Source organism: Macaca fascicularis, chromosome 10 (genome assembly GCF_037993035.2).
Source record: "Macaca fascicularis isolate 582-1 chromosome 10, T2T-MFA8v1.1".
Classification (NCBI taxonomy): domain Eukaryota; kingdom Metazoa; phylum Chordata; class Mammalia; order Primates; family Cercopithecidae; genus Macaca; species Macaca fascicularis.
The window spans coordinates 71,409,192-71,423,774 of NC_088384.1; the positions used below are offsets into that span (position 1 = coordinate 71,409,192).

At 41.2% G+C, this 14,583-nt stretch overlaps 1 protein-coding gene across 5 annotated transcripts in view; it reads right to left on the reverse strand.

Annotated features, from left to right (window-relative positions):
- Positions 1–14,583, reverse strand: part of MACROD2 (mono-ADP ribosylhydrolase 2) — a 2,109,916-nt gene that overhangs the window by 151,532 nt on the left and 1,943,801 nt on the right. For 3 of the 5 annotated variants that reach the window (XM_065522745.2, XM_065522744.2, XM_005568322.5), the window contains one exon: positions 10,797–10,880. The exons of the other annotated variants lie outside the window; for them this stretch is intronic. In XM_065522745.2, coding sequence (XP_065378817.1) covers positions 10,797–10,880 — 84 coding nt within the window. The remainder of the gene's footprint in view (positions 1–10,796; positions 10,881–14,583) is intronic. 5 annotated transcript variants of the gene reach the window in all.

The window sequence follows — 14,583 nt, forward strand, 5'->3', positions numbered from 1 at the left end:
CGCCTTGATCACTGGGGCTTTGGCACTTACTGTTTTGTTTTGTTTTTTTTTGAGACAGAGTGTCACTCTCATCACCCAGGATGGAGGGCAGTGGCGTGATCTCGGCTCACTGCAACTTCCGCCTCCCGGGTTCCAGTCATTCTCCTGCCTCAGCCTCCGAAGTAGCTGGAATTACAGGCGTGCGCCACTATGCCTGGCTAATATTTGTATTTTTAGCCTCGAACTCCTGACCTCTAGTGATCTGCCCGCCTCGGCCTCCCAAAGAGCCTGGAATTACAGACGTGAGACACCGCACCCGGCCCACTTACTGTTTCCTCTACTGGAACACTCTCTTCCCAGACAGCTGCCTGGCTTACCCCTTTATGTTTTTCAGATTTCTTCTCAAATGCAAACTTAATAATCAGAGAGATCCAACATACTTTAAAACCCAACCCAGCTGTCTCCTAATTTCCCCCACCACACACACACACTCACTCCCACACTGATACACCCTTAGGCATTCCCCAGCTCTTCCCCTGCTTGATTTTTCTCCATGGCTCTTGGCATGAGGTCTCCCATGAAGTTGTCACAATGTCAGCTAGGTCTGCAGTCACCTGGGGGCTTTCTTGGGACTGGAGGATCTGACTCCAAGATGGTCCTCTCACATGACTTATAACTTGGTGCTGGCTGCCAGCGGGGGGCCTCAGCTCCTTGCCATGAGAACCTCTCCGCCGAGCTGCTGGAGGGCCCTCAGACGTGGCGGCTGCCTTATCCCAGAGCAAGTGATGCGAGAGGGCGCAAGGTAGAAGCCATCTCTCGTGACCTAAACTGCCACACATTAGCATGAGATACGGTGGCCCAGAACCTCAAGATATGCTACTCTCCAATTCCTGACTGACAGAAACTCTGAGATAATAAGCGCTTATCGTTGGTTGAAGCTTTAGGATAAATTTTCAGGCAGCAATAGATAAATAATTTATTATACACTGTATCCATTTTGTAACTGCCAACCCCCAATGCCACATACCCTAGAATAAAAGCCCCAAGAGAGCAGGGATGTTATTTTAGATGTAGAATATAAGCCCCAAGAAAGCAGGGGCTCATAATAGATTAATATAATACATATATTATATATTGTATTGTGTTCAGGGCTTAGAACAATATCTGTACTGTCAAATGGTAGGCATTATAAAAGTATGTGGAATGAGTGCTTGGAGAAACTGGATGGTGGGCAGCTATGCCGATGTGGTTGGAGGAAGGATGCAGTAGATGATTCTGCAGTAGCATCCTTTTGCATAACTATAGAGGACCTCATGCACACTGAATTCCATGTGAGTGGAGACTTCTGGGAGCACAGCTCCATGCAAAATTAATTTTGACCTTGTGGATCGCTGGAAGGGTTTTGGGGGACCTCCCCCAGGGTACCATTGGCCATATTTTGAGAAACATTTATCAGGGAAAGAAAACCACAGGCAGTAAGAATAAGGCCCAGCTTCAGAAGAGAGATTCTTGGTCCCAGCATCTTACAGAAATAGTTGAGAGTCAACAGATCTCAAGGGACCATGAGGACCAAACAATGACTGTCTCAGTGGCAAGCTCTGAACTGAGGGCTGATAACTAGAGACTACCTCTTTCCTCTTGCCCCTGACCTAACCTGGTATCCTCCATAAAGTTTTAGAGACAGTAAGTAGAGACTGAGAAATGATTGAGGTGTGTGGTTGTGTAAATATTGGAGATAGGCTGCTGATGCTCCTTGACTTAAGATGGGCTTATGTCCTGACAAACCCATTGTAGGTTGAAAATACTGTAAGCAAAAAATGCATTTAGTACACCTAACTTGCACAGATGGGCATTTTGTAGACATGATGGAATGGGAAAACACAAAACACAATATCCAAAAACTGCTGACAACACAGGCCACTCTAGAGTGCAGTATCAGTTGTTTACCGTCGTGATGGTGCGGCTGACTGGGAGCTGTGGCTCACTGAGCAGCATCAGGAGAGACTATCATATCGAGAGTCCAGGAGAACATCAAAATTCAAATCCAAAGGAAGATTTCTACTGAATGCCTACTGCTTTCACACCATCAAGTCAAAAAATCCTAAATCAAACCATCGTAAGTGGGGGACCTCCTGTAGTTTCTTGGGAATCTGGACTTGAGGAGAAGGGGAATAGAGATCAGGAAGATGAAGACAGACTGGAAGAAAGTCCCTTTGGCACTGGAATTGGTGCAACTGAGGGCTGGGGTGGGGAGGCATGCAGAGTGTGCTGAGTGAACCTAAGGGAAAGAGAAGAGAAACAAACCCAGCCAGATGTGCGATGCAAGCAATGCATTTAAAAATGTATCTCTGCTTGCAAAAGTATTTTGTTCATGTTAAAAGGAATTTCAAGCATTAATAAGCAAGGTAGGGGAGTTTTTGGTGGGAGGGAGCTCTTCTTGTTTGAAATTCAATATACTCACTGACCAGCTCTTCTGTCTAGTCAACGTTCCTGGTGTTTTCCATAAATCATCTTATTTAAATTGCCCTGCAGTCCTGCAAGATCGGTTTCCCTTCCATACATTTAATGTATGAAGAAACCGAGTCTTAGGTTAGAAAAACTGCCCAAGTAGGAAGCAGAACATGAACAATTGAGAGTTCTGTCCATGCTCATACTGAACTGTTTCTCTGTGGGTATGAGGGTCCATATACATTATCACCAAACTTGGGTTGCCTCCAGGAGTGAAAGGGAACATTGCTAACAAATGCCAATGGCAATATGCATAAATTGGGATCATTCCTGGTCAAACAGAACCTGTGGTTTCTCTGCCTTGGTAGATTCAGCCCTTCTCACAATGGAAAATGCCTTAATACTCACTTTCTCTAAGTCCCATTTAAAGTCCTAGAGCTGACTCTGAAACAGAACTCTGTGGTCTGTTAAATGGGTAATTACGTGTGGGGAGCAACAGTACAAATGAAAAGAGACCACTGGGTCCTTCTACTACTTTGTGGTGGCGGATAGTTCAGAATGGGCTGGAATCAAGCAGAATGTAAGAAAAATATGATTGAAGCAAGATGGTGGTATAGGCATTTATTGTATTCTGATTTTTCACCGTGGAAATTTACACATTTTGCTTAAATTCTGGGTATTTTAAGGTCTAGAGGATAAAACAAAGCTTTTCTTCAGGGAAAAGCTGCTTTTCCTGAATCCTGCTATTTTGTTTAAAGCTGGTCAATCACTAAGCTCATTTGAGTGATGGCAAAGTCAAAATTATGACTGCCTGATTTTACCCTTCGCTGCACTTGTCAAAAAAATTAAATTAAAAATCATGCTTATGAATATAATGCATGAACTGCTGCATGGCATTCTGAAAGATAGAATGTCCCTTCTGTCCAGCCACTCACAAAACAGCATGTCACACGATACTTTAATATGCATAGAAAATAATGGGGCAGAAAGAAAATTCTGCCTCTCAGGAAATACAAGCTACGTTCCATAAATGGCTCATGTATTCAGAAGAATTTATTTTAGTAAAATAACAATAATAATAACTTTAATATTATCATTAGATCCCTCAAACTGGCATAGTGCTTTCTAGTTTCCAAAATGTTTCCACATATAATTTCATCTGACAAAAGACATCATTAATATTTTAAAGTGCAATATAGGTTTGCTTGATTTAGGATTGCAAGGGTTCAGTTTCCTGAGGAATGGGCATCCCACGGATGCTTATTGAATATTCTATGTAAAGGCAATTGTGGAGCGAGAGTCAAAGTGCTAGTGCTTTCTGTAAAAATATGATGGAAAGTGATATTTGTGAACAAAAGCCACTGAAGGCTTTGGAGACTTAGGTATGGAGAAAATTGCTGTTTGAAACATGCTACTGAACTTAGCAGCATATAGTCCATTTAGTTCTTTTTTAATGAAAATATGTGTTTGTTTTATAAAATAATTCATTATATGTGTGTGTGCATATTCAATTACACATACATTTAGAAAGTTGAATATTAAACTCTCCAAAACCCAACTGTGCTCCTTCTTCACTCCTCCAAGATAATTTCTGAGGTCAACTTGATATGTATCTTTCCAGGCTATGTATTAGAAATATATGTATGTGTATAGATATATGTATATGTGTATATATGTATACACATATGTGTATATATCTATATGTATGTAGAGCTACATATATACACGTGTGTATATATACACACATATACACATATATGTCTGTGTGATTACATAAGTAAATAGATGTATACATATAAATAGCACATGCCTACAGATATATACACACCCATATGTATGTGCCTACATACATATATACATACATATAGATAGCACATACCTACATATATATATGCACACACACGTATATGCATGTATATACATACATGCATACACAAGTGTATGTATATATACATACATACAATAGATAGCATATACCTACACATCTATACATATATACACACACATATAAAGGCATGTGTATACATATATACATTTACAGGTATACACATATACATACCTATATGTGTGTGTGCGTATATATATATCTGTAGGTATTTGCGCTATCTATCTATATGTATGTACATATATATGTATGCATCTATCTAATTCTTGGATACATGGCTGAGATGGTGCTTTTGTAAGGGAAATTCTTAGAAACAGAAATGATAAAAGTGTCAGGATCAAGAGTTCTAAGCAGGCACTGAAATCAATATTTGCTTTGAGGCATGTGCCAACCCCAGGTAACCTAGACTCAAGAACAACAGTTCTCAAGTTTGAGCGTGCATCTTCAGATGAAGCGCTTTTGAGAACACAGATTACTGCACCCCACTTCAGGTTTCTGATTCAGTAGGTCTGGGATGTGAACCTAGAATTTTGGGTTTTTTTTAGACTGAGTCTTGCTCTGTTGCCCAGGCTGGGAGTGCAGTGGCTCAATCTCAGCTCACTGCAACCTCTGCCTCCTGGGTTCAAGCAATTCTTGTGCCTCAGCCTCCTGAATAATTGGGATTACAGGCACGTGCCACCATGCCCAACTAATTTTTGTATTTTTAGTAGAGACAGGGTTTCACCATGTTGGCCAGGATGGTCTTGAACTGCTGACCTCAAGTGATCTACCCGCCTTGGGCTCTCAAAGTGCTGGGATTATAGGCGTGAGTTTCCAGGTGAGGCTGATGGATGCAGATTCAAGAACACTCTTTGAGAACCAATAGCTAGAGCTTGGATTTGAATGAGCCACACGTGTGAGGCATGGAGGGGCCCGTGCTAGGGTCGTAAATATAGTGGGAGATTTGCCTATGTCAGTTTTAGCATTTGTCGCAGAGGAAAAAAAGGGAAGAAAAAGGTCTCTGTTGAGATTTCCTCATCCTATATATGGACTAACATGGGTTTAAGGACCATTAGCCAACAAAATAAAAACAAAACTCTAAGCCTAATATGTACTTTAAGGTACTGCTAAGGTGGTATCTTCAGGTATCTTAGAAAACCAAGTGTAAATAAATGAGCTCTTAAAGCAACATCAAAAAATCTTCCATAAGTAAAAATCCAAGGAACATGATCATCAAAAAGGCAAAATACGCAAGGAAATAACCAAGTGCATAAGTTTGCAGAGTCAATAAACTGCAGAATCAGACTTGTACACACTAGCGATATTAAAATTTATGATGCAGATTATTAAAGGTATTTTATGTGTTAATTAAATAAAAAATGTCCATATATATTTGAGAAGGAACCAAATAAAATGTATCAAAAAAGAAAACTATAATTAAAAATTCAGTGAAGAGTTAAACATCAGATTAAATACAGTTGGATAGAAAATTAGCAAGTTAAATGACAGACTTGAAAAAAATTAACTGGAAGGCATCATAGAGAGAAGAGACACAGAGGACGAAAATGTGATATGGGTTAAAAGTCATGAAGAACAGAGAAAGAAAGAATAGAAAGTAATAGATTGAAGTGATATTTGGTGAAGTGGTATGTGAGAGTTTTTCAGAACTAATGAAAGATGCCCATTCCCAGATCTAAGAAGTACAGCAAATTCTAAGAGAGGATACATAAAAATGAATCTATACCTAGGCACATCATAGTGATACTATGGAACACAAAAGATAATGAGTAGATTGTCAAAGCAGACAGAAAGGAAAAACAGATCAGCTTAAAAGAAGCAAAAAACAAACTGAAATATTCCTTAACAACTACAGGAAAACAACTTCAAAATGTTGCAAGAAAATAACCATCAACCTCAAATTTTTACCCACCAACACTGCCTTAAAAGAATAATGCAAAATAATACCATTTTCAGGCAAATAAGTCCTGAGAGACTTTCACTAAAGGAACCTGTAGAGCATTTACTTCTGAAAGACAAAGGAAGAAGTGTGAGAAAAGTATGCTTTATTAAAGGTGCTAAGTTTTCTGCAATACTATGCTTTCAACTTTTTGTAAGAAAAAAAAAAAGATCTAAATTATGGGGAGTTAGAATTAATGCAACTGGTACTAACCAGACTTTTTTCCAAACAATTCTGTCTATGCCTTGCTAGTTCATAGACAGCATTATCATTTATAGCAGATGACAGCCAATCAATTAGTAGTTTGAAATTACTAATAATTTCATTATTGGTATGGTGTTGAGTGTATGTGAAACCAAAGTACACAGTGGTTCATGAAATTTTAATTAAAATAACAAAACCACTATATTCAAAAGTACACAGCATAAAAATGCAAATAAATACATTTAGAAATTGAGTTTTAATTTTGATGTTCAATATCTCGGCAAGATGTTTACTAAAGTAATAATGCTTAACTCAAGGTTATAATGTTGACAATATTTCTTCCTTCAAAAAATTTGTTCTAATTTCCAGGAAAGAGAAAGAGAAAAGGATTTCAGAAGCTGTGTTTTTTCTAGAGAAAAAAAAAAAAAAAAAAGAAGAGATTGTGACATTAACAAACTGCATGGACTTGGGCAAGTTAACGAAGCATTTGCAGTCTGTACTTTAAAAAATTCTGTAGAATGAGAAAATTTGACCATATGTTCTTGAAATTTTTCTTCTGAATCTAAATACAGTTATTATGACTATATATGCTGGAAAATCTAGGTGAGTTTGTTTTCTGTAACCCTTTCTGAAAATCTGTGTTATCAGGTAAAAGGAGGACATCAGTAGTACCTGTGAGGGTGGGAAATGGGCCAGGGAATCCTAAAGAAGGAGAGAAGAGAGATGGGGCCCATTGTTGGGGCATTAAGCCGAGTGATCTATAAATAAAAATACCAGGAGCTTCTCTTTCTAAAAAAATATGAAATGACCAAGCTAGAAAAACATGGATAACTCTAAGCTGGGAAGAAGATCTAGAGAGAAGAGTAATGGTCAGCATTAAAACTTGCCCCTCTTCCAGTGATAGCAGATTTCATTTGCATATCCACTAGGAAAGAATGATTGTAACTCTTTGTATCATAACGGGAAATAGAACACATGCAAGAGTACAATGCATGAATTCAGGGACATAGGTTATTTTGTCAAAATAGAAACATTGATAAGTAATAAGTGCCATATGTGTGGTAAACCAACTGATAGCAATCACTTAAGCATATCCTGAGAATGAACCATGTGGTGGATGCATCTCCATGCGGTTCGAAGGTCTCAACTAGAATCCAGGAGTGGCAACCTGGAGATTCTTATCTACAGGGAACATCTGAGCCCCCAGCCCATACTGTGGAACTCAGGTTGTACAAGGGATAGAGGCTCTTTGTCTTGGGTTAAGGAAAGGTTGTCTCTGCATGTTTTTTTTTTGTTTTGTCTTTTTTTTTGTTTTTTTGAGACGGAGTCTCGCTCTGTCGCCCAGGCTGGAGTGCAGTGGCGCGATCTCGGCTCACTGCAAGCTCTGCCTCCTGGGTTTATGCCATTCTCCTGCCTCAGCCTCCTGAGTAGCTGGGACTACAGGCGCCCGCCACCGCGCCCGGCTAATTTTTTGTATTTTTAGTAGAGATGGGGTTTCACCGTGGTCTCGATCTCCTGACCTTGTGATCCGCCCGCCTCGGCCTCCCAAAGTGCTGGGATTACAGGCGTGAGCCACCGCGCCCGGCCGTCTCTGCATGTTTTTTATAAGTGGTTGTGGTCCTCCTGCCCAGGCTCCTGCCACCAGGCTCTCTCTCCTGTATGAAAGCCCCCAGGAAAACCCCATGTCTCTTTCAGTGACTCTGGGGCTCTTCCTCAGCCTCTCGAACTTGGTGTCATCCCCACTAAAGGTGGGAGGGGTTCAGCACAACAGCACATCATGGAATCATCCACCGCTGCCTGCCCGATGGTGCTCCCTTTCTCACTCCTTGCCCAGCCATTTTCACTTTTTTTATTTGTCTTTGAAGCCCTCTTAGGAACAAATGCACAATTCCCATGTTTCCGGAGAGTGCCTCACATTCACATTTCACCACAGACAGAATGTCCCTGCTAGCAAATCCAGTTATCACATTTTCATCTTTATGATTCAGAGCAGATTGTTAGACCACATAATGATAGGAGGTGAAGCTGTATTATTGAGTCCTTAGGATTGGGGAATGATGTTCTTAAACAAAGCAACTGATTTAGGAAGTAAATGAAGTTTTCACACATTGGAAGGAGTAACTTGGAAGAATTCCCTTCTTTAATTAAAGGTGGAAGAACTGCTACAGCTTAATAGCCGTTACGTGAGGCTCAGAAATGACAACAGGCTCAGGCTCTGGAAAACAGCTTTTGACATAGGTTATGGATGTGGTGGGAATCATTTGGTGAGGTAGAGTTTCTCTAGGGGAAAGGTGAGTGTTGCTTTGCCCCAGCTCATTACCCAAGTGTGGCCTTAAGAGATGGTCTAGAAAATGACCGAACTACAACAGGAGATTTGGAAGCCCCAGCTCATTACCCAAGTGTGGCCTTAAGAGATGGTCTAGAAAATGACCGAACTACAACAGGAGATTTGGAAGCCCCAGCTACTCTCCCACCAGGCAGTAACAAAGCTGAATATCTTGGGTGAATTATTGCAGCTGGCCTTTTCCCTGGTTCTAAGTGTTCTTCTCCGAACAATTTTAAACTTTCAAGCACATTTCACTGAATTAGGGCAGTGCATACCCTACCATGGCCATGATTATGATACTGATAATAACAGCCATCACTGGCCAAAGGCCAGGCCGGTGCTAGGCCAGTACACATGCTATTTCTGTTCTTTACTGTCAGTAGGAAACGTTCATCCTTCGCTCCTTGTCTAGAGGAGGGATCACATCTACTTCTGTGCCTTTCTACACCTCTCCTCACTTACAGTAAGCCTGGGAGAAGGAAACAGTCCTGTCTTGTGTCTCTCTCAGACCCACCTGCCTACAGAGAAGGCGTGTTCCTGGTCTGCTCGTCCTATAACAAGCTGACCAGGGCAGCCTTGGTCTAGGAAGCTGAGGACTCCTGCACTTGCCTGTGAGGGAACAGTGATTAAAGCTTTCCCATTTACAGCTGAAATCCAGGATTAGGAAGTCTGTTTGGGGGCAGGGCAGCCAGATGCTCTGGCCTAACCACATTAGTAATCAAGCTAATGCTTTGATTTCCACCTTTGTTTCAGCTTTGTCTTCTCGATTGGTTCTAAATTCCCAGAAAGGTGAAAAAGCAGCATTATTACTTAGCACCGGAAGCCCCAGCACTCACAGGGATACTGTGCAGTCCTGCACGTGAGCAGCTCAAGAGTTCAAGTGAGACCTGCTGCTAGGAGATAAATAAGCTGACAGCGCCCAGCAGCCACACTTTTGAGGACCCCCGTGGCACCGTGTTCCTGCTGAGGCCGGCCACTTTCTCCCCAAAACTACTTGCAGCCAGTGACTGAGCATGGGAAAGCGAGACCCTAGAGCCCAGCTATTCCCGTCCAGTGCAGGACTCCTCTGGACTTCCAGACTGCACTGCAGACTGAGGCACTTCCTAGCTAAGCCTCCTTCTTTTCTTCTCCCCTTTCAGCTGCTCCTGCTCCATCGCCCATTTCTCTCACCTTTATCTTGCACTTCTGCTTCCATCTTGGCATCTTCTTCCCTCAAGACCCAACCCAACACCATCAGTATTATTACACTCTTCATTTCTCAGTGGAGGAGGTGGGGCTCAAGGCAAGAAGGACAAGGCGTAAATATGCCCCCTTTAAAAAATTTGTACTACTCTATCGCTTCTCTGCCTTTGGGCTAATATCAAGTGTAAAAGTTTGTACTACCCTTAGGTTTGAGGTTCACATGAAAAGAACACCTCATCAACATTTTAAAAGAAAATTTGAATGAACTGTATGTTGTACCAGTGTGTAAAAGAGAGACCGTGTCCTTTCTTCATAAAACTGAGTCCATTGGGACCTGCCCATTCAATGCAAAAATGCAAAGGTATGTAGGATCCTAGAAAATGAAAGAGAATGCTAAAGACAGGAACACTTTCCAGCATCCGTTGTTGAAGTCTGAATCTGGAAAGACTCAGAAGGTATTTATCAGAAAAACATTTTTCCCAATAAGCCAATAGTTGCAAAGCTGGTCATCACATGCAAATCTTGACCTTCACTTTTACAGAATTTTGGAACATGTAACTGGTAAGCACTACTTACAGTTTTTTGCTTTGCAGACATGGAAAATACATCACACTGACAAAATGGACTTTTAAAATTTGGGTTTTACCTTAACAAAATAAACTTGAATCTGATTCTTCATCTTCAAACATATTAGAAAGGGATGAAATAATTTCTCTGTGATATTTTAACCCTTAGGAATATCTGAACATGAGTGTGTTTATACACATAATTTAAAAATTAAATATAATTTTCTTTTCATGGCATAATTTTCTAAAGGAAGGAGGGACAGGACTTACCCTCGCTAGAGTCTTTCGAACATTCTGGCTTCTTTGCTTTGCTCTTCTTGTGGGGTGGAGAGAGGCCTTTTGGCTCTAACCCCTCTGGAATCACAAAGATTTAATATTCTCATTTAAATATTTACCAGTAGGGTTCAAAATTATGTTGAAATTTAAAAATGTTTTCTTCTTAGTAAACCTACACACACGCTGAATCTTAATTGCAGATTCATCTGTCATTATGGCTGAGCAAAATTCTGGCAAGGACTTGTGGTTCTCCAATCTACATAGACTTAAACTTAAGGCTTAAGCTAAAACATTTTTGTAGATAGCATTAGTGATTCACACAAATGTAAAATCTTACACATGTGGTTTCATAAATTTAGAAATTCTCCATAAGGGAACCCTGTTAACTTTTTTTTCCTCCAAGAGTGTTTGATTTCAATCTTCATAGATTAGTTGACAATTGTCATGGTGCAATTTCATCTTACTCAGTCCTGAAAGCAGGGCTAGAGGAATGGAGAAAGGAATGGGGCTAGAAATTACCCTGCTTCTATTTAACAAACTGTTTTTTAGTAATCCAGATTCTAAACAACTTCTGTATTTCCCACTTAAATTACTGTGCTTCCTCTTTTCCTCAATGCCTCTCTAAGTCTATCCATGGGGGCAAATAAATTAAGTTCTGAAGACAGTGTCAGGAAAATATCTCCGAGTTTATTCATTTGGATATAGCACACTTCATTAGGTGTGAATTTATGTATCTAGTCCTGATCTTCTTTCTGAGCTCATGACTTATGTCTTCAACAGCCTACAGGGCATCTTGTTTGGGATTTGGGAATGGATATCTGTTTGGCTCTCTAGATCCACTCTCCATCCTTCACCACCCCTAATGTGCTCTGGGAGGCTGAATTTTCTGGATTGCATCAATGAACTCCCTGGTTCTCCGGCTTCCTATTAGATGTAGCCAATGGGGAGCTCAGGGCATCTACTTTCTAGGCACCTGGTGGTTTTCATGAGCTGGTTGTATCCCTCAATCTAAGGTTACAGACCCTAGAGTTGGCCTTCTCCACGTGGCCCTCTAAGTCTCTTGGCTCCCGTAGCCACCTCCTTCCCATTGTCCCTTTGGGGCTGGTACTTAACTATGCCCTACACTTCAGAGCACTAATAATTTCCTTTCCTGCACTCAACTCCCATCAGGCCCTTTCAATTTTTTGTAAAGGACCTCATCAGGCATTTCAAATTTAAAGTCAGATATAATCATACACTTGCTGTTTATAAGCCTGTTCTTTCCACAGTATTACACATCTCAAGGAATGGTATCACTATCTACCCAGGAATTTAAACCCCAAACTGAGATGTCATTCTCAATATTTTTCTTCATTTACTTTTCCAGTTGAAGCAATCGCAAATCCTATCATAGCCCTCTCTGCTCCATTCTAAAATAGATTTCATATTCATCAACGTGCTCAACCTTTGGAATCACCACAGTAGCCCGCACCAGCATCTCATAACCCCCTAGCCTTCTAATCTCCCCGCTTCTATTCTTTGTTGTCTGCACTCTATCCTCGACACAGCAGCTAGTGTGAGCTTTTGAAACATAAACCAGATCACATTGCTCGCCTGTTTAAAAACCATTGCTTAGAATAAGATCCAAATCCAATTCCAGGCCTGGCACAGCACATCACTTGGGCCCTGCTTACCACACTAGCCTCACTTCCCACTTGTGTTTGGCTCTAGCTTTGTCAGTTTCCTTTCCCTTTGTGTTCCTCAATCACTGCTAGGCTGGTTCCTGCCTCAGGACCTTTGCACCTGCTCTTCTCACCCCCACTCCTCCAACACACATATTCATAGGTCTGCTCCCTTCTTGCGCTTTGAATCTCAGTTCAAATTCAGCTCCCTACAAGGCCTTCCCTGACTGCTTAATCTAAAGGCTCACAAAGGAAATCTCTCTCAAACGCATCACTTGTATCTGAAATTATCTCGCTCTCTGGTGTATCCCTTTACCGTATGTCTCCTTCCTCATCTCATCCCCAAGAATGTAAATTCCATGAGAAAAGGGCACTTGTCTTTCCTAATCCCTCTCGTATCCCTGGTGCCTAGCAGTGCCTTGAGAATTTCATTTCAAATTCGATTTTATTTTCACTTCCCCAGGCCTTTCTTTAAGGCCAAGATATAATGGGGACCCTGCCGAATTCTCTCTTAGCAGCTGTCGCCTTCATGCCAGGATTCTAAAATTACATTACAGAGCTATGGCGATTCATTTCTCATTTCCCATTTATTAAAAAAGGAACAGAACAAAAAAAAACCCACATTTGATAGATGTGCTATTAAAAACTTTGGCATTATAAACTGCAAAGCTTTGGGCACTAGGCTAGGTTTTCTGTGGTTGCAAGTCAGTCACATCTAAGGTTATTACCACAGCCAGGGTGAAAAAATTTGCCAATGACTACATTAGCAACTCCCCCAAACTTCTGTCACCAGGTGCAAGATGGATGTTGACCCTTGGAATGGGTTCAGCAAAAACAGAAATGAGATGCTTGGAGCAGCTCACCGAGTGCAAATACTAGGCTCAAAGGGATTCATACAATGGGCAAAGAGACATTTGCAACCTCACTGGGAGAAAAATCGAACCCTTCTATGTCACTGCAATGTGTCGTCTGCAACTGGGAGCAAGAAGAGAGTTTCCAATGCTGGAAATTCAACTCCAAACCAGCATTTCTCCAATCACTTTTTGCATTTTTGTGAGTTACATTTCTAGGTCTTCATTTCCCACCAGAATAGGAATTCCTGGGCAGTGGGTACTATTTAAAAAGACATCCATGTGCTACATTTTGAAATATCTAAGCACCCCCCGCCAAAGTACTAATATTTTATTTTTGAAAAAGTTGTAGAGCACTCCTTGGGTCACTGGGCATACATACATGTTGAATATGAACATGAAACGTGTTATATGAAACAGTATTGTATCATCTCATGACACCATGGGTAAAGTGTTCTGGGGCATGCAAATGAAAGTCACAGATACATAAGGCCTCTGTGTCCAGGTTTCTACTTGTGGCTTGGGAGGAACAACTTTCCCTCTTGGCCTGGGGGAGTGAAGAAGAGAGTTGCTTCTGCTTGTCTTCAAAAGCACCCCCATGCTTCTCCTTGACAATGTATCATGTTTTTTAGCTTGCCCTATGTCTGGCAGAGGGTAGAAACCTGGAGATTTGCCAGGAGCATGGCTTTGTCCCCTGAGGGACTGAACTGTGCATCCAGCTGTGATGTGGTTGAGTTTCCATAGGTGGTTGATAATTTTCCGTCCCTGCTGACTCAGACTGGGGCTAATTTCAACAGTGCAGTCATGGAAATGAAAGGACATGGGAAGACATTTGCCATTAAGGAATTAAGGATTAAGGAAGATGATTAAAGGACTTACACGGAATTCTTGGCATTTAAGCCAGTCTGCTTCTTCTACCTCCCATGGGAGTAGAACCTCCCCTTGCAGATGACCATGTCTGATACCATCTGAAATGCTCCTGCCTCTACTTACTATAAAAGTCTGGAGACAGGAGCAAGAAAGTAAAGGACATGAACTTTGGGGTCAGGCAAACTCGGATTCAAATTCTGGTTCTGCTATTTAAGCAAGGAACTAATCCCTTTTAAGCCTCAATAATAACAGTTCCTGCCTTGTAGAATTGCTGTGTGTATTAAATGAGTTCATGCATGTCACGTTATTGGCACAAAGTACATGCCCAATTAAACTCTGGCTCAGCAGAGCTGTGCTGTGGCTGACTTGAGCCAGCTCACACCAGCTAATTGTACCATC